The 18,888-nt window shown below is 37.4% G+C and overlaps 1 protein-coding gene across 1 annotated transcript in view; it reads left to right on the top strand.

The window, feature by feature from the left end:
* MYH1 (myosin heavy chain 1) overlaps window positions 1-9,465 on the top strand; it is a 23,035-nt gene extending 13,570 nt beyond the window's left edge. Inside the window, 13 exon segments of the mRNA XM_006922393.1 lie at window positions 410-536; window positions 2,198-2,316; window positions 2,471-2,667; window positions 3,913-4,096; window positions 4,372-4,537; window positions 4,627-4,751; window positions 5,158-5,466; window positions 5,553-5,756; window positions 6,095-6,220; window positions 6,826-6,996; window positions 7,262-7,366; window positions 7,489-7,584; window positions 9,313-9,465. Coding sequence (XP_006922455.1) covers window positions 410-536; window positions 2,198-2,316; window positions 2,471-2,667; window positions 3,913-4,096; window positions 4,372-4,537; window positions 4,627-4,751; window positions 5,158-5,466; window positions 5,553-5,756; window positions 6,095-6,220; window positions 6,826-6,996; window positions 7,262-7,366; window positions 7,489-7,584; window positions 9,313-9,465 — 2,082 coding nt within the window.
* The last annotated feature ends 9,423 nt before the right edge of the window (window positions 9,466-18,888 follow it).

Here is an 18,888-nt window from a genome sequence, read left to right as displayed (position 1 = left end):
CATACTCAAAGAATATGCATAGTGAAAACTTAAGCTCTTTCAAATAAAAAAATACATTCTGAGATTTTAAAACACCTTACCTTGACTAGCCCCTTTTGTTTTTCTCTTAAGCACAAATACATAATCTGCTCCTCAAAACATTCTCATAAACTGAATCAAGTATCATTATTCTCATATCACAGATAAGCTAATTTAGTGAAGATATTCACAAAGCGATTTAGTGGCAGCATATTTCAACTATGTACTTGTTACTCTTTCTATCTCAACACTTCAGTTGTTTTTGTTCGTAAAGGCAGTTTATTCTCAAAATAAATGAGTACCACAGCTCCTTTGGACTACTTAGGATTATTGAAAATTTCTATGGTTGAAATATGTGCTTGAGATGGCTTCTACCATTTTGTGAATGCAGGGAAACCTTGAAAAGATGTGCCGCACTCTAGAAGATCAACTGAGTGAGCTTAAGTCGAAGGAAGAAGAGCAGCAGCGGCTGATCAATGACCTGACGGCTCAAAGAGCACGCCTGCAGACAGAATCAGGTGGGCCATTGACCCTGAATGACAAATTTACCTTGGATGCTCAATTTGCTAAAAAACTGCGTTCAATTGCTTGAGATCACATATCTTCCCAGGAGGCACCCACTCATACAAACACATTATTGACCACTGGCAGGGACTACATTCTTTTGTTTTGCTTGGTTTTGTTTTTGTAATGAAGAGATCCAAGGTTTTTAAACATTTTAAAGCAGATTTCACTTTAATCAAAAAGTTATCAATTTATTTTTTATTTTCACTTTTTATTTATTTATTTTCACTTTTCAAAGTGCCAAGAGTTATTTATTACTTTATCCTCATTAGTTTGTGTAATGTTTTCCCCATTTTAAAGATGACCAATTATGGTAGTGGTGAAATCATTGGTCCAAGAATATTTACTCCATATTGGAGAGTCTCTGCATTTACTCCCCCTATCACTTGTCCAACTTTCTACTACAGTTCTACCTCCCCAAGAGAGAGAGGTAACACAATAGAAATTAGTTTATGAGTCATCTGGACTATTAAAGTAATAGGCAGATCAAAGTGTTGGAGAACCACTTTTTCATATTTGTTCAAATAATGTTCTTTCTAGAAGAAAGCTCAAAGTAAGGTTTTTATTATAGTTACATAGGTGTTAAGCACACTTTATGAAAAAGAAAAATTGTATTCTCAAAGAATCAAAATGCTCCTTGTTTTTGTTTGTTTGTTTTTTATTATTTATGCCTACAACACCTGGACTTCCTAGGTGGTCTCCCATCCAAGTACTAACCAGGCCCTACGCTGCTTAGCTTCCAAGATCAGACATCAGGCTTGTTCAGGGTGGCATGTGCCCCAGTGACCATGGCTCCACTGGGGCACAAACCCAGGACCTTCTGTGTGTAAAGCAGATGTGCTAAATGCTACACTATGGAACCATGTCCCCAAATGCTCTTTGTAATTTCACTTCCTCAATACATGTTTATTCACAATAACTTAGTGGTATGGAAAAAAGTGAAAGTTACTATTCTTATTAAATGTTAGAGATAAGGTGTCCAGGTAACCAGTTCAAAAACTGGCTCTAAAAGTCTTCTCTCTATTTTTAACACAATAGAGTGTATTTTATGAATTATGATGATTAAAGATTTGAAGATAAATTTAACTGCCATTTAGTTTCAGAACTGATTAGTTATCCATAAACCAACTCAACCTGCGGGTGGAAGGATACTTGATAGTTTCTTAATATAAAGTTGCTTCTAGGACTTTCTTTTGAACATCATTTCTACTTACACAGAAGATTGTTCAAAATCTCCTGTTTTCCACAGAATAAATTCTTTGTTTCAATCAATTTTCAATGGAAAGTAAACTAATACGACAATATTGCCTTAGACAAAAAGCACTGGGATGTTTTGTTGGTTTGATTTACATTACTTTTCACACATTTCTTCATTAATTTATATTGTGGTCAAATAATCTTAAATATCTCCCAAAATCTTTTGTGTTGTTCGTAAGCATGTAATTCGCCTAAAGTTTTCCATATGTCTCATTTTTACATTTTCTCATCAGGGTAAAGTGGATGTTGGTGGTTTGTTGTAACCCATGCTCTCCTCCTTTTTTTGCTCCAGTTTTTTAATTTAGAGCTTTACTTTCCAAAGTAAGGTTGTGTTTTCTGGATCTTGGTCTTTATATAGGTGAATATTCACGCCAGCTAGATGAAAAGGACTCATTAGTTTCTCAGCTCTCAAGGGGCAAACAAGCATTCACACAACAGATTGAGGAACTGAAAAGGCAGCTTGAAGAGGAGATAAAGGTGAGCCCTACTTGTTGTTGTCATTATCCTTGTTTGGGGGGTTATTTGTGTTTTGTTTGCAGCTACAGATTTTCTTCTGGTGGTCTATAGGACCGTAGGGAGTAAATATCACTTTCAAGAGATAAAATTAAGTCACCAATCTCTGTGTTCTCAGGCCAAGAGTGCTTTGGCCCACGCTCTGCAGTCTGCCCGCCACGACTGTGACCTGCTGCGGGAACAGTATGAGGAGGAGCAGGAAGGCAAAGCCGAGCTGCAGAGGGCGCTGTCCAAGGCCAACAGCGAGGTCGCCCAGTGGAGGACCAAATATGAGACAGACGCCATCCAGCGCACAGAGGAGCTAGAGGAGGCCAAGTATGTTCTAGACTTAGTTAAAATGGAAATATCTGTGTTAATAATCAAAGTACCTCTGCTATAATTACTAAAAAGGCAAATACCCATTGCTCCCAAAACAAATAAAAAACTAGGGGAAAAATACAGGAACATAAACCTAAGCAAGAAAAACAAATACTCTAGATTGTCTAAGGAAAGAAATTAAGCTAGGCAGTGGAAAGAGAAAGGACATAAGGCAAGAGGGAGCTGAATAATTATTTTAAAAGGGAGAATTTTTCACATCATTCTCTCTATGCAAGTGCAGATAGAATAAGATATGATCATATTCTCCTATGCCTCTTCTCTCTCATCAAATAACAAAAATATTGGTTCAAAGTGATAAGTATATTAGAGAAAAATAATCATGCTTTAAAGCACAGTTCCTCCTTCTGAGATGTGAAAATATGGCTGTGTTGAAAAAAAGCAGAAAATATATTGTTAAAGACTAAGAAGTAGACATAAAATTCTGTAATAATAAAGAAAAATGTTTCATAAAGGACTAAATATTCAATGCAATAAAACATTCAAGACTTGACTGTAAGAGGGGAAATCTGGACAGGAAGGGATCTACTTATTCAACTGAAAGTTTAAAGAGAGATCTAGTCATTTATTCTATGGCTACTATACAACAACCACATAGTTGGAATTGCAATGTTTTGGTGGAAGAGATTGAGTGGAACACTCAGAGCAAAATTTATATTGATTTAGGAAAGCTTCTTATTGAAGAATTAATGAAAAGCTAGGAAAATAAGAAATATAATTAGACAAATTCAAGTATATTTTATTTGAATTCAATTGATATAACATTTGAGTATTTAACGTGTGTGACAGCCTACAAGAAAACAAAGATTAGCAAAATAGATTCTACCCTCTGGAGATCAAAATTCAATGGAGACAAGACATAAATAATAATAATTCAAGATAGATATTAATATTCTGTAAAGGAGATATAAACCAGTCACCTTAAAGACTAAAATATTGACTTGGGCTGATCATGGTCTTAAAGCCAGACTACAAAGTACAGCAATATTGAAATTTGAGTCGTTTTCAGTATTTCGTTGGTAGGAGAGTGAGAATAAGTTAATATAGCACTGGACCTACAATGCAAGCTTGAAAGACAAAGTATTTCAGGAGTCTGACTGTGGAAATCACTCTCTTGTACCCACTTTGAAACAATCATTTCTGTTAACAGCCATACACTTCTGTCGTCCTTGTTTCACTTTTCAGGAAGAAACTGGCCCAGCGTCTGCAGGATGCAGAGGAGCATGTAGAAGCCGTGAATGCCAAATGTGCCTCCCTTGAGAAGACCAAGCAACGGCTCCAGAATGAAGTGGAGGACCTCATGATTGATGTGGAGAGAACGAATGCTGCCTGCGCGGCCCTGGACAAAAAGCAAAGGAACTTTGATAAGGTATTCTGCACGTGTTTTTACCTCAGCCTCCAACATACAATTAAGATAGCCTGCTACCTTCAGTGTGCCTTATTTGAATCATCCGAAGGCTGTTCTCGGTAGCTCCTGCTCCATGAGTAGCTGGGGTAGGAGGTTCCTGTGGTTTCTATTCTTCTTATTCATAATTATTTTTCATTCCCAGATCATCTCAATTCTGTTTGAGAGTTGCCAGAACAAATGGTTTCATACCATCAAACTTTCTCCATTAAATTTCTTGACCATTTCTTGCCCCTCAGGTCCTGGCTGAATGGAAACAGAAGTATGAAGAAACCCACGCCGAACTTGAGGCTTCCCAGAAGGAGTCCCGCTCCCTCAGCACAGAGCTGTTCAAGATCAAGAATGCTTATGAGGAATCCTTAGACCAACTTGAAACCTTGAAGAGGGAAAATAAGAATTTGCAACGTGAGTACATTTTGCCTTTTCTTTAACAAAAGAGTTTAAAAAATGTTTTCCCTCACTGAACAAATTTTTATATTATTGTTTGTCAACAGAGGAGATTTCTGATCTCACTGAGCAGATTGCAGAAGGAGGAAAACGTATCCATGAACTGGAGAAAATAAAGAAACAAGTGGAACAAGAAAAGTGTGAACTTCAAGCTGCTTTAGAGGAGGCAGAGGTAGACATTTTATTGTACACTCTAACACAATTGTGAGAGAAATTAAGGGTATACTGCATGCAAGTACTGGCAAATTAAAAGAAAAGAAAAATAATATTTGCTCTGTGTACTAAGTATGGGAATGAAGAATTAACCATGCATACAACTAACATAAGTGATGTCAAGACTGTACTAAACACTGAGAAAGCAAAGATGAATAAATTAAGGACCCTTCACAGCTTCAGGGGCACATCTACCTGGGGAGATAGAAGCATATAAAACCAACAATAACACATTGTAGAAATTTCTATAATAGTGGAATAAAGATGTGTTATTTATGGCAGCACGAAAGTAGGAAGTAATTCCTATTTCTAGAATACTACATACTTCCATTCCCTGCTAATGCTACGCTCTTGCTGTCATTAAGGCATCTCTTGAACATGAAGAGGGAAAGATCCTGCGCATCCAGCTGGAGCTGAACCAAGTCAAGTCTGAAATTGACAGGAAAATTGCTGAAAAGGATGAGGAAATTGACCAGTTGAAGAGAAACCACGTTAGAGTCGTGGAGTCGATGCAGAGCACACTGGATGCTGAGATCAGGAGCAGGACTGATGCCATCAGGCTCAAGAAGAAGATGGAGGGAGATCTGAATGAAATGGAAATCCAGCTGAACCACGCCAACCGCATGGCTGCTGAGGCCCTGAGGAACTACAGAAACACCCAAGGCATTCTCAAGGTAAATGGGCTCAAGAGATGGTCCCAGGGCAGTTGGGTGACTGCAGCCTTGAGAACGAGATGTCTCAAGGATCATTCATTCCACAGGACACTCAGATCCACCTGGATGATGCTCTCAGGAGCCAAGAGGACCTGAAGGAGCAGCTGGCCATGGTGGAACGCAGAGCCAACCTGCTGCAGGCTGAGATTGAGGAGCTGAGGGCCACTCTGGAACAGACGGAGAGGAGCAGGAAAATAGCAGAACAGGAGCTTCTGGATGCCAGTGAGCGTGTCCAACTCCTCCACACCCAGGTGAGTAGAAAAAGAGAATAGTGAAAAATACAGAGGTAGGAAAATATAATCCTTACTCATATCTTAATACTGTCTAAAAATTTATTCATCATGTTTCATGGAGGATAAAGTTTAAAGCATTCACTATTTTGGAATTAACAATAATTTTCTTTATCTGAACTATTATATCCACACTTGATTGTCTTTTAAAATAATGTTGTTAACTCAGATAATTTTTGGAACAAGGAAGGATACTAATTAGTAAATTTAATTAACTAGTTTGTGATTTCTTTAGTGCATTGAGCATCCTAATTTTGCTCTCATGTACTTAACATTTCTATATTTGATATTTTAACCAGAACACCAGTCTGATCAACACCAAGAAGAAGCTGGAGACAGACATTTCCCAAATCCAGGGAGAAATGGAGGACATTGTCCAGGAAGCTCGCAATGCAGAAGAGAAAGCCAAGAAGGCCATCACTGACGTGAGCACAGGGCAATGCAGTGGTAGTCAAATTTGAATTTTGATGTGCTATCTCAGCTTCCTCAATGGATTTTATTTTACTGATAATTAGGCGGCCATGATGGCTGAGGAGCTGAAGAAAGAGCAGGACACCAGCGCCCACCTGGAGCGGATGAAGAAGAACCTGGAACAGACTGTGAAGGACCTGCAGCACCGTCTGGATGAGGCTGAGCAGCTGGCTCTGAAGGGCGTTGTCTTTTAAAATAATGTTGTTAACTCAGATAATTTTTGGAACAAGGAAGGATACTAATTAGTAAATTTAATTAACTAGTTTGTGATTTCTTTAGTGCATTGAGCATCCTAATTTTGCTCTCATGTACTTAACATTTCTATATTTGATATTTTAACCAGAACACCAGTCTGATCAACACCAAGAAGAAGCTGGAGACAGACATTTCCCAAATCCAGGGAGAAATGGAGGACATTGTCCAGGAAGCTCGCAATGCAGAAGAGAAAGCCAAGAAGGCCATCACTGACGTGAGCACAGGGCAATGCAGTGGTGGTCAAATTTGAATTTTGATGTGCTATCTCAGCTTCCTCAATGGATTTTATTTTACTGATAATTAGGCGGCCATGATGGCTGAGGAGCTGAAGAAAGAGCAGGACACCAGCGCCCACCTGGAGCGGATGAAGAAGAACCTGGAACAGACTGTGAAGGACCTGCAGCACCGTCTGGATGAGGCTGAGCAGCTGGCTCTGAAGGGCGGGAAGAAGCAGATCCAGAAACTGGAGGCCAGGGTGGGTCTTCTGATGAGCATATATCTCTTCTCATTCCAGTCTAACACATGATTTTGAATACCTAGCACTGCTAGATGATGTGGGGCATACAGAGATGAGAGATAGTCTTTGCTGCCTACGAGCTTATAAGGGAGGTTGTTAGACAACGGCATCAAAAATACACATAAAGCAGAATAAATTAAATACTATAGGTCATTTGAAAGGCAGAAATCCATTAAGTGAATGGATAATAGTAAATGTCTTTAAAATGCCCATCTTCTTGCAGGTACGTGAACTTGAAGCAGAAGTTGAAAGTGAACAGAAGCGAAATGTTGAAACTGTCAAGGGTCTACGAAAACATGAGAGAAGAGTAAAGGAACTCACTTACCAAGTAAGGAAAATAGCCTGTCTAGATTTTCACCCCAGTCTGCAAGGGACTGAAAACCAAATGTACAACAAAATATAATGATATTTGTACTCTCAAGAAACCCACTCTTTAAAATATTATTTCAGACTGAGGAAGACCGCAAGAATGTACTAAGGCTCCAGGATCTGGTGGATAAACTGCAAGCAAAGGTGAAAGCTTACAAGAGACAAGCTGAGGAAGCGGTGAGTTCAGAATTCCTTGGGGTGATTGGGCAGCCTCCAGTTCTCAGATATGTCCAAGCCAACTTGGTGAAAGGAATGAAAGAAAAGAGGGGTAAAATGAGGAAAGATTAAAGGAAAATGGTTCAATGAAGTTCTGAAGAATGAGAAGAAACAAACCACTTGATAGGCCAGGGGAAAAGGTTGTAGGGATGGGGAAGAGCAAATGCAAAGCGTCTGAGCAGAAAAGAGTCTGGTTCAAGAAGCAGAAGGACAAGAGAGATTGTAGTAGACACGAGACTGAAGAACTAGGCAGGAGGAGGATCACAGAGTCTTCTTGGCCATTATAGGAAGTCTGGATTTTATACTAAGTACAATGAGACACTGGAAAGACACAGGAGGGTTTTAAATTGGGTTAATCTTGCCCTAGTTAATATTTTTTAAAAAGAGTATTCTGGCTAGTATGTGGAGAATGATTGTCAGATGACATAGGTACAGCAAAACATTTTAAGAGGCTTTTCAGGTGGTCCCATGGCTTGAATTAGGATAGTAGTGGAGCGTATAGAAAGGAATGGAGATAGAAGTAGAAATTTATAAAGTTATGGTTTGAGTAACCAGGTGGATGGCGTATTAATTACTAAAGCAGGGAACTAAGGGAGAAACAGATTTGCAGGGCAAGAAGAAAACAGAAATTCTGTTTTTGAAACATTGTTTGAAATACCATTATATACACAAGGTGTCAAGTAAGCAGTGAAATATTAAGTCTGGAGCTCAGAAGGTCTCAGTTATGTTCAAACTATGGATTCTTAGCATTCCACCTTATCTCATTTCCCCAATCTGCAATACATCTAAAATAATAATAAAGTAACATCAATTTCTTAAGTATGGAAATATAGATATACATACCTACATATTACAAATTAGTTCTTATGTTCTTTTATGTTTTTATTTTTCCCCTAACCTCTAAGGTCTGAGAGAGGAGAGAAAGAGAAAAAGAGAAAGAGAGAGAGAGAGAGAGAGAGAGAGAGAGAGAGAGAGAGAGACTTAGTTAACCTTTCTCTAGCTCCTACTTTATTTGTACAGGAAAGATCTGAGGTTGTTTGTGAACTATTATTTAATGATTCTAAGTTTTATTAATGTGCTTAATTTGAATGACATATTTTGGATGGTTCTAGATGAGCCTTTTAAAAAAGAGACTAAACCAGAACTAGCCTTCTCAAATTCACTGCTATATATTCAAACATAAGCAAAGACCACTCAGACTATTTTAGGAAACAATCAGCTTCTTCTTTAATTTCTAAACTGCCCTAAGCAGCAATAATTTATACTCAAGTGGCAATAATTTATGATTAAGGCTATTAGTTTGGTATAATACAGATTGCATATCTGCATTTTTAAAAGGTCTAGTTCCATTCTCAGGATTCTGGAAAAAAAAAAAGAGAGACTGGAAAGCTGGCATATTAGGAGTAGCTCTAAGATGTTTAGAAGTTCCAAAAGGAGAACTTTTAGAACACCTTAGAGACAAATGTTACCTGTACCTCCTTGTTATCCATGAGTTCAAGATGCATGAGAAGAGTTAATACAAAAAAGAAAAAGTTCAAGAGCATTTCTCTGTTTTTTGATTTTTTTTTTACAAAGGTTTTACTAGAGTGAATCATTTTTAAGTAAAAAGCAAATTCAAGACCCATTGACCTAAGAAACTAGAAATTCTGAACCTTATTCACTCCTAAATACATTTCCATTCATTCTCAGGAGGAACAATCCAACGTCAACCTCTCCAGGTTCCGCAAGCTCCAGCATGAGCTGGAGGAGGCCGAGGAGCGGGCTGACATCGCTGAGTCCCAAGTCAACAAGCTGCGAGTGAAGAGCCGTGAGGTTCACACAAAAATCATAAGTGAAGAGTGATTCATTCTAATGCTGAGAGGTGACCAAAGAGATGCGCAAAATGTGAAGTTCTTTGTCACTCTGTTTTGTACTTAAAGTTTTTGCAGATAAAAAATTTATTTGCAAAGAACTTGTCTCTTTTTTTATTCCACTGTGTCAGTTTACCTTTTCATGCATCAAATAAAGAAGCAACCATTTTGCTTATATCTTATGGTGAAGGATTTAGTCACCAGAAATAAAAGGTGAGAGAAACAGCCAGGCCAATCCCAGTTAGTAAGTGCTCTAAACCATACCTGCCCCTGTGCCGGACAGATGTAGCCTCCGGGCAGATCTTAAGCATACAGAACATAGAGTATTTAGTAAACCTCACTCGGCAAAACATCAGCTAGTTATCGTAAAAGCAGATTTCGGTTAATGAAGTTAGTCTCAATCCCAAGACTGAGTAAAAATACAGTAAAACACTAATTACTAACATAAAATAAAAGAAAAAGTAAAGAATTTAGATTAGACCCTCTAAAGCATTTAAAATGCAAACTCTTCACCATAATGATGTGAATTATTAAATTAGGATTAGGATCCCTTGAGAGGGAAATATGTTCTATAGATTTTCTGGCCCTTTTAAAATATAAGAGATTTTTAGTTTTTTGTTACCCACAGATGTTTAGTTGTTCATTTTACTGAGCCTCCTCCTTGCTATTACATTAGAATGGTAAACAGGGTTAAGAATGAATATGTTTTCAGTATTTATTCTCTCTTCTGCACCTTTTACAAGGCTTCCTCCTCATACTTCTGATAGCAATAGAAAGCCAATTAGTATTTTTAAAAAGTCAACTTCTCGCTCTCATTAGTTTATCTTTAGGTTGCTACTTTGTGTCTTTCTAAAGTACTGTGGCAAATATCATCATGATTAGAATGTATAAGGTAGTAGTATTACTGCTACAGATTTACATGTACTAAGAGTATCTCATTTTTTAACAGACAAGGAGCAAGTAAAATAGCAAGTATCTTGTCTAGTAGGCCGATAACTAAGATCTTACAAGAACAGTACACAACCTAGTTAAGAGAAACAGTACAAAATTAAATGTTTTTAATTTTACTATCCAGTAAGTTAAATTATTCAGCTACACACCCATGGACTTCAGGTCCTGGGGAAGAGTCCCTCTAGGTTGTTAAGTACCTTCGCTTATTTTCCATTGATCATTGTTCTGATTACTCTAACCCTGCATATTGAGCTGACTTTAAAGTAATTTACAAAGCAGTTTATAATAGTCCTTAATATATATCCAATTTTCTACAAAAGGTTACAAACTAATTGTCTAACTCCACATTGCTGTTTCATTTGGTTATTCGCTTAATGAGGGAAATGAATAGATAGACAAGTGTTAAGCAAAGAGCCAGGAAAGGAAGGTAAGGTCTGATAACAGTAACCAATCTAAGTTTTGCCCTCACCTATACTGACCCCCTTGGAAAACATGAGACTTCTTGTGCTCCTGGAATATCCCCAACACACACCTCTTGGCTTAAATTGAAATCTGTCCCTCCTTGAAAACAATGTTCCCCTGGAAGCTCTCTTAAGAGGTAACCATTACTTTCTCATGCTTTTTGAACTCCGTAGTCCTGAGCTTGAAATGAAATCCCTACCCCTCACAATCCTCACTGCTACTTATCCTCTTGTAGAAAGTTCTTCTTTATTTGATATTCATGCTATTTGGCTATTCCACATAAATAGGTATGTCACCTACTGACTTCATTCATTAAAGATTTTGGTACCTCTTACCTCTCCACCCAATTCTTACCACATTTCTGGGGGACTTCAAAGTCCACATGGATAATTCATCTAATATATTGGCTTCCAAACTTCCACTACCTTCTCTTCCACTTAGGTCTTCACACAATCTCACTCCAGAAAATATCCAATATTCAATGTCACCAAATTAAGCATCTCCTCCCTGATTTTCCAGCTTGTTTGGTGGACTATCCCCAACATAACAGTTCTTCAACACAATTGGCACCTCCAATATTCTGATTTTTTACTCCTTCCATATTCATCACCCCTATTTTATCTTTCTCTCGCAACTAAGCAAAAATTCATCATCTGTCTACTCTCCAGACATCCTTACCATGTCCCATGCCATTGTCATACTTGAGGGTAAAAACATTAAACCTGAGTGAATTTGATAGGTCACTACTCCACACTTCAGAGAAAATATCACTATAAATTCCCAACCACTAACCCCACTAAGCCTTCAGTGCAGGAGTCATGTAGTCAACTTTCTCAATCACTCTATTTCTATTTCAATGTGGAGATCTCTCCTCCAATTTAGGGCCACCCCACACACACACCTGCTGCCTGGCTCTGAATCTCATCCCCTCTTTCCTTGCTATAAATTATACAATAGACTACCCTTTTCCTTCACTAGTATTCCCAATCTCTCCCACTCTACTGGATTCTTTCTTAAGTTCTCCCTTGATCCTACTTTTTCTCTATTTATTGTCTCATTGTTCTACTTTCCTTGACATCAGAATTTCTCAGAAGAGTCGTGGATACAGTCTGCCTCCATTTCCTTGCCTCCCACCTACTCATTCCACTCACTCAAATCTGGCTTTCGCTCCCTCCTCTCCACATACATGGATCTCACCATGATCCTGTGACTTCTCCAAATCATGGATCTCACCATGATCCTGTGACTAAACCAAATTAATACTTCTCAATCCTTAATTAAATGAACCTTCCAACTGTATATTATACATCTGGTCATTCTCTTTTATTGGAAATGTTCTCTTCCTTTGATTTCCAAAAATCTGAACTGCCCTGATTTTCTTTATAGTCAGGCTCTCCAGCTTCTCTTTTCCTCTCCTTCATGAGCTCATCTGCCTCTGCTTAATTGTCAAATATTTTTGTGAACTCGAAACGATATGTCAAGTTTCCATCTTAGGCCCCTCTCTTCTCACTTTACATTTTCTCTCTGGATGATCATATCTACTCCCTTGGCTTCCATTACCATCCATAACCTATGAATTCCAAATATATACCACAACTCTTTTTCTCTGTTCTGAGTTTCTGACTTAATATCTCTGCTAATAAGCCCTTCAAACTCAGCACAGTCAAAATGAATTAATGATCTTCCCCTTCTCCCCTTAAAACCTGTTTTGTATTCCTATGTCTTTCCTTATCACAGTGGATGGCAACAGTAATCACTCAGTTGCTCAAGCTAAATATTCAAGAATCAGCCTTGAAATCTACCTGCCCTCATTCACCCACATCTAATCGATGATCATGTTTTTCTTTATTACTTCTAAATATCTTTCAAGACTACCAACTTCTCTCTCTTTTTCTGCCATATTCCCCATCTAAATTGCCATCATCTATTGCCTGGTGTCTCACATATACATTCTTCCTTCCCAAGTCTAAACCATTCTGGCAAAATCTAAACTACAGCTACAGAGATCTTTTTTTTTTTTAATTAATTTTTAACATTTCATTTTTTCCCCCTCCCTCCTCCTTCCTCCCCTCTGGAAACCACTAATCCATTGTTCATGTCCATAAGTCTCTGTTTGTTTGTTCTGTTCATTTGTTGCTTTTAGGTTTATTTCCCATATATGTGATATCATGTGATTTTCAACCTTTTCTGTCTGGCTTATTTCACTTGGTATGATTATTTCAAGGTCCATTCATGCGAGATCTTTTTAAAAACAATAATATGAGTACATCCTTCTCTAGCTTAAAACCTCCCTTTGTTCTTAGCATAAAAACTAAAATCCTGAAGATGGCTCTTGCCATCTTCACGTTGTGATAGTCTCCTTCTCCCTCTTTATGGTTCAGCTGCACTGACCTCCTTCCAGTTCCATGAATATACTGCGAGCCTTCTCACATCAGAAACTTAGCACATGTTGTTCCTTCAGCTTTAAGGAATCCTTCTCACCTCTCACTTCCATATTTTGACTAGATAAAGTGTACCCATCGTCTAATCTCAGCTTAAATTTTACTTTTTATAAAAAACCTTCCTAGACTCTCCAGAATAGATGAGAATTTCCTGTTGTATGTTATATATCACTTATTGAATTATAAATAATGTCTTTCTCCCTCATTAAAATGCAAACTACATGAATGTAGGTAAGGGGTCTTATTTATCCCTGTATCCCTCTACTTGGCATTGTGCTTGAGTAGAGTACATGCTCAACAATCATATTTTGAAAGAACAAATGAATGATGTTATACTTTAGAATTTGCTTCCCGCATGCCCCAACTCTTCCCATTTGGCAAATGTTTACCTATTTCTTGAGTCTCAGCTTAAATGTTACTCACTTTAGTGCCTTCTTTAGGAATCAAGGCATCTACTCTTACATGTTCTATGACACCAGGTATACACCTTTTCCATATTTTAATATCACTGTCATATTCTTCTTGCTCCTGTTGCCTCCAAACACTATGCTTCTTCCTCCTCTTTGTAAGTTCATCCTACTCATTCTCTAAGGGTACCAGTTTCAAAAAGCCTTCCCTAGTAGGAAAGAGAATCTTTGTAAAACAGTTACTAATACTTTCTCCTGCTCATTTATCCTCTTTTGTCTTATCTCTCCCATTGAGTTATTTCATTCTGTCTTATCCCTTACATTCAGTTATTGCATCCTGTCCATATCTCCTGCTCAGTTATTATATCTTGCTATAATTCTCCTGTCCAGTTATTGCATCCTTTATTATCTCTCCTGCATATTTATTGTATCTTATCTCTCAGTTTCATTTACTGCATCTTGTCCTATCTCTCTTCATCATTTATTACAACCCGTCTCATCTCTCCCTGTTATTCCATCCTGTTTTGTCTCTCCCATTCATTTTGCATTTTGTATTATCTTTCCTGCTCATTTATTGTATCTGGTCTTATCTCTGCAGTTCAATTATTCCTTCCTGTCTTCTCTCTCATGTCCATTTATTGCATCCTATCCTCTCTTTTCTCCCTCTCCCTCTCTTGCCTTCTCTCATTTATTGTTGTGTTCTGTCTTAACTCTTCCTCTCATTTATTTCACCCTTTCTAATCTCCCCTCTTCAATTACTGCATCTTATCTCTTCTGTTTAGTTAGTCCATCCTGTCTTATGTCTCTTCCTCAGTTAATACACCCTGTCTTATCTCTCCTCTTCAATTATTGCATCTGTCTTATCTCTCTTGTTGTTCAAAAAATGTTCAGATTTTAGAGTGATAAATCATATAGTCATCATTGACTTTGTCACTATTGATATCTGCATCTTCACCAAAAAATCTCAATTTCAAGCATCCCATTCAGTCTCTGCACAGATTACCAAAACACATAAGGAGAAATAGAGAATTTTAATAAGCCTATATGTATTAAAGAAATTCAATCAATAATTAATAAATTTCCCAAAAAAGCACTAGAGCCAGCTGGTTTTATTAGTGAATTCTATCAAACATTTAGGAGAAATGACACCAACTCTTGAAGACTCATAATGTCTTCAAGAAAATTGAAACAAAGGGAACATTTTCTAGCTCATACTATGAGACCAGCATGACTCTAATACTAAAATCAGACCTTACAAGACAGGAAAACTACAGATTAATATAGCTCATGAACACAGAAGGAAAAATCCCAACAAAATATTAGCAAATTGAATCTAACAGTATATAAAAAAAAATCACACAATACACCAAGCAGGATTTATTCTATTTACTCATACTCAATGCTTCCTCTTTTCCAGCTCACCTACTCCAGATATTCCCTTCCTGCAATTCTTTGACATCATCAAGTCTGCCTAAGCAACAAAGAAACATGACAAACAAACAGAGACTCATGGACATGGACAGTGTGTTAGTGGTTACCAGAGAGGGAAGGGCAGGATTAGGACACAACAGTCTAATGGTTACTAGAGGAAAAAGAAGGAGCAGGGAAGTAGATAAAGGTAGAGGGGGTCAAATATATGGTGATGGAAGGAAATTTAACTTTGGGTAGTGAACATACAATGAAATATGCATTACTGTTGAATTGTACACTTGAAACTTATTTTATTAATTTTACCCCAATAATTTTTAATGAAAAAAAGACCATCTATCCATTGACTCACATCACTTTTTCATTGTTTTCATATATTCCCTCATATTCTCATTTTCTTCCTTATCCAAGCTTAATTTTCATGGTTCAATATTATAATCCCTCAACTTAAAAATATTCTTAACTTCTGTGTTCTTCTCTCTCTATATTCACTGTTAATTTTTTCTGTGGCCACATCCAAGCAACTAAAGTTACTGGAGAAAAACATACAGATCTACTGAACTGGTCTCACTTTAACATCATGATTATAACTCAGTACTTCTGGGCAAGCCTAAGTTATCCCTCACTCTTCGAAATGAACACTTTATATCTTCCATCTGTATAACCACCTCATCTCCTCCACTGCCCTCACTCTCAGCTAATGACCTTGCCTCATACTCCATAAAAGTAAACAAATAGAAACTCCCTTAACTTCTCGCCATCAAATCTACCAATTAGCCTGCATCTTGCCTTACTTTCTGTCTCCTTCCCTAATACATGAGGTGTCCCTACTTCCATCAGTGCCCAACCCTTCCACTTGGCCTCTGGGCTCCAGGCCCTCTTGCTTGTGTCCCACAATCATCCCCTCTTACATCATTAGTTTCTCTAACTCTATGGGATCCTTCTCATCTACACAAATATGCTTGGTCTCTCACCTTCTTTAACAAACCTTCCCTTGTCCTCTTGCTTACCTTCAGATACTACTTCATTTATTAGCTACCCTTCCCAACAATCTTTTTTTTTCTCTAATATTTATTATGAGGCATAATACTTGTCCCTAGCTGTTGAATCACTCCCAGGCTTGGGGTTCTCAGAGGCCCCAGATATTGTAGAATGGAAACTGCTATGTCCCTCCCAGATTCCAAATTCCTAACTGGCAGAATTCATGAGCATAAAAAATGATTGTTTCAAGCCATTATGTTTACAGTAATTTGTTATGTAGCTACAGTAAATGGAACATAGTCCAAACCACCATTATAGTCCTCCTACATTGTGGCAATAGCATGCTGCCTGCTCTTAGCCTCCCCTTGCTGCATACATTTAACATGGGAATCTGAGTCATGTTTTTAAACCTTCAGTTAGATTACATTGCTCCACTTTCTAAATTTCTCCTCCGGTTCTCCATGTCATTCAGGTTAAAAGCCAAGGTCCCACAAGATCTTGTATTACCTGACCCTCCCTACCTCATCTCCTGCCACTGTGTCCCTTGGTGTTTTGCTCCTCACGGGTTTCTTTGCTGCTTCTTAAATGGGTGTGCTCCTGCCTCAGGTACTTTGCATTTTCTGTTCTCCGTGTCTGAAATACTCTTCTTCTAGATATCCATACAGTTTGCTCTTTCACTTACCTCAAACTTCTACTAAATGTCACCATGTTACAGAAGCTTTCCAATATCACCCACCATGGTACAATATTCTTTTCCCCCTTTACTCTGCTTTATTTTTCTTTTTAGCACTTAATGCTATCCTTCACACTACATACTGACTTGTTTGTTAGTGTATGTCCACCCTCATTTACTGAAATTGCCATGAGGGCATTGCCAGTTTTTCTAGCAATTCCTTGTGCTAGAATAGTAGTTGACACATAGCAGACATTCAATAAACATGCGTTGAATAGACAAATAACTGTACCTACATGTTCAAATGAGAACTCTGTAGAGTGTAACAAATAGTTAACTTAAAAACTAATATATAACTTCTTTTCAGTATTGATGACCCATTGAAGTCCCAGAGAAATTTAAAAGAAGACAAACAATAATCTGACTTGCCAAATCTCAAGTTTTATTGAGGTCATGTTGTCATTTGGACATCACAGAAGCTAGGAAAATGAACATCTTCTCCAGCCTATTTCCCAGTTGTATTTTTTACACACAGTTTATATTAGAAAAACATAACGACAACAAAAATAATCTTATTCTTTGACATTTCCTAACCACCGTCTTTCATTAGCCCATTACTACCACTTTGGCTCCCTGAGTATATTTAGGAGAAGTGTCCCATGCCATTGTGACCTTTACCGCTAACTGAGAACTGTTTGCCCCAGCAGCCCCTGGTGATGCTATTCTAAGGATTTTACATATGTGTGCCTGTGTGTATGTAAACTGAATGATATTGCATATAAATTATATATTATCTTCATTTATGATACACTAATATAGTAATCTATGATAAGTATATTACTTATAAAAGTATATACTATAGATTACTTATATAATCTAATTTTAATTCATTTAACTCTATAAAGTGAAGTGAATATTAGGTTTCACCAGATTTATGTTTTTAATCAATAAAGAAGTACAAGATCACAGAAGCTTATAATATTTCCAAATCTTGAGGATAATGAGGGGAAATGCTAGAGAAAAGCTTTTATCCAGAATGCTTAAATATAGCATCTAAAATCGCTCTCCTTCCATTTCTCAAAAAATTTAAAATGGATATGCCTCTTGACCCAGCAATTGCACTTCTGGGTATTTATCCAAAGAAAATCAAAACAATAATTTGTAAAGATTTATGCACCCCAATATTCATGGCAGCACAATTTACAATAGCTGATACATGGAAACAACCTAAATGCCCATCAACAGACAGACGATTACGGTTCATATATACAATGGAATATGACTCAGCCATTTAAAAAAAATGAAATCCTACCATTTGCAATGACGTAGATGGACCTAGAGGTTATTAGGTTGAGTGAAATAAGTCAGACAGAGAAAGATAAATATTATATGATTTCATTTATATGCGGAATCTAAGGAACAAAAAGAACAAACTAATCAAAAATAGACTCACAAATACAGTGGCCAATTTGGTGATGAACAGAGGGAATTGGAGTTGGAGGGCTAGGAAAATTCGGTGAAGGGTTAAAGAAGTATAAATTAGTAGTTGATAGATGCTCACGGGGATGGGGAGCACGGCATAGGAATGCAGTTAGCATTAATATGTTGGCTAGGTAGAGGGAGGGAAAAATTGGGTGGAACATTTTATGAACTATATAGATGTCTAACCAATGTACTGTATACTTGAAACTAATTTAAATAAATAATTAAATTTATAAAAAAATAAATAAAATAAAATCACTCTCCTTGCACCGATATCTAATCATAAAGAACCACACAAATACAAGCAGGCTTAATATTAATTTTCTGCAGTTTCTATTTAGACAGTCCTTGTTCTCTTCTCTCCAAGCTCTGCAAGTTTCTCTGAGCGACTCCGAGTGGTCCATTACAGTATTACTATATTGGTTCAGAGCTTTCAAGATCTGAATGATCAGTCTCTCTGTGATTGATCAAAGTTCTGACTTTTAGGCAGAGTCCTTATTAGCTAAGGCTATATAACTCAGTCTACATGTCTTGGTCTCATTTATAGTTTCTTCTTTTATCTTTTTTAACTCCAAAAGTAGCACATGTGT

The sequence above is a fragment of the Pteropus alecto genome, unplaced genomic scaffold (genome assembly GCF_000325575.1).
Source record: "Pteropus alecto unplaced genomic scaffold, ASM32557v1 scaffold398, whole genome shotgun sequence".
Lineage (NCBI taxonomy): Eukaryota > Metazoa > Chordata > Mammalia > Chiroptera > Pteropodidae > Pteropus > Pteropus alecto.
The sequence above is the reverse complement of the archived record's forward strand: the minus strand, read 5'-3'. Positions and strand labels throughout refer to the sequence as shown.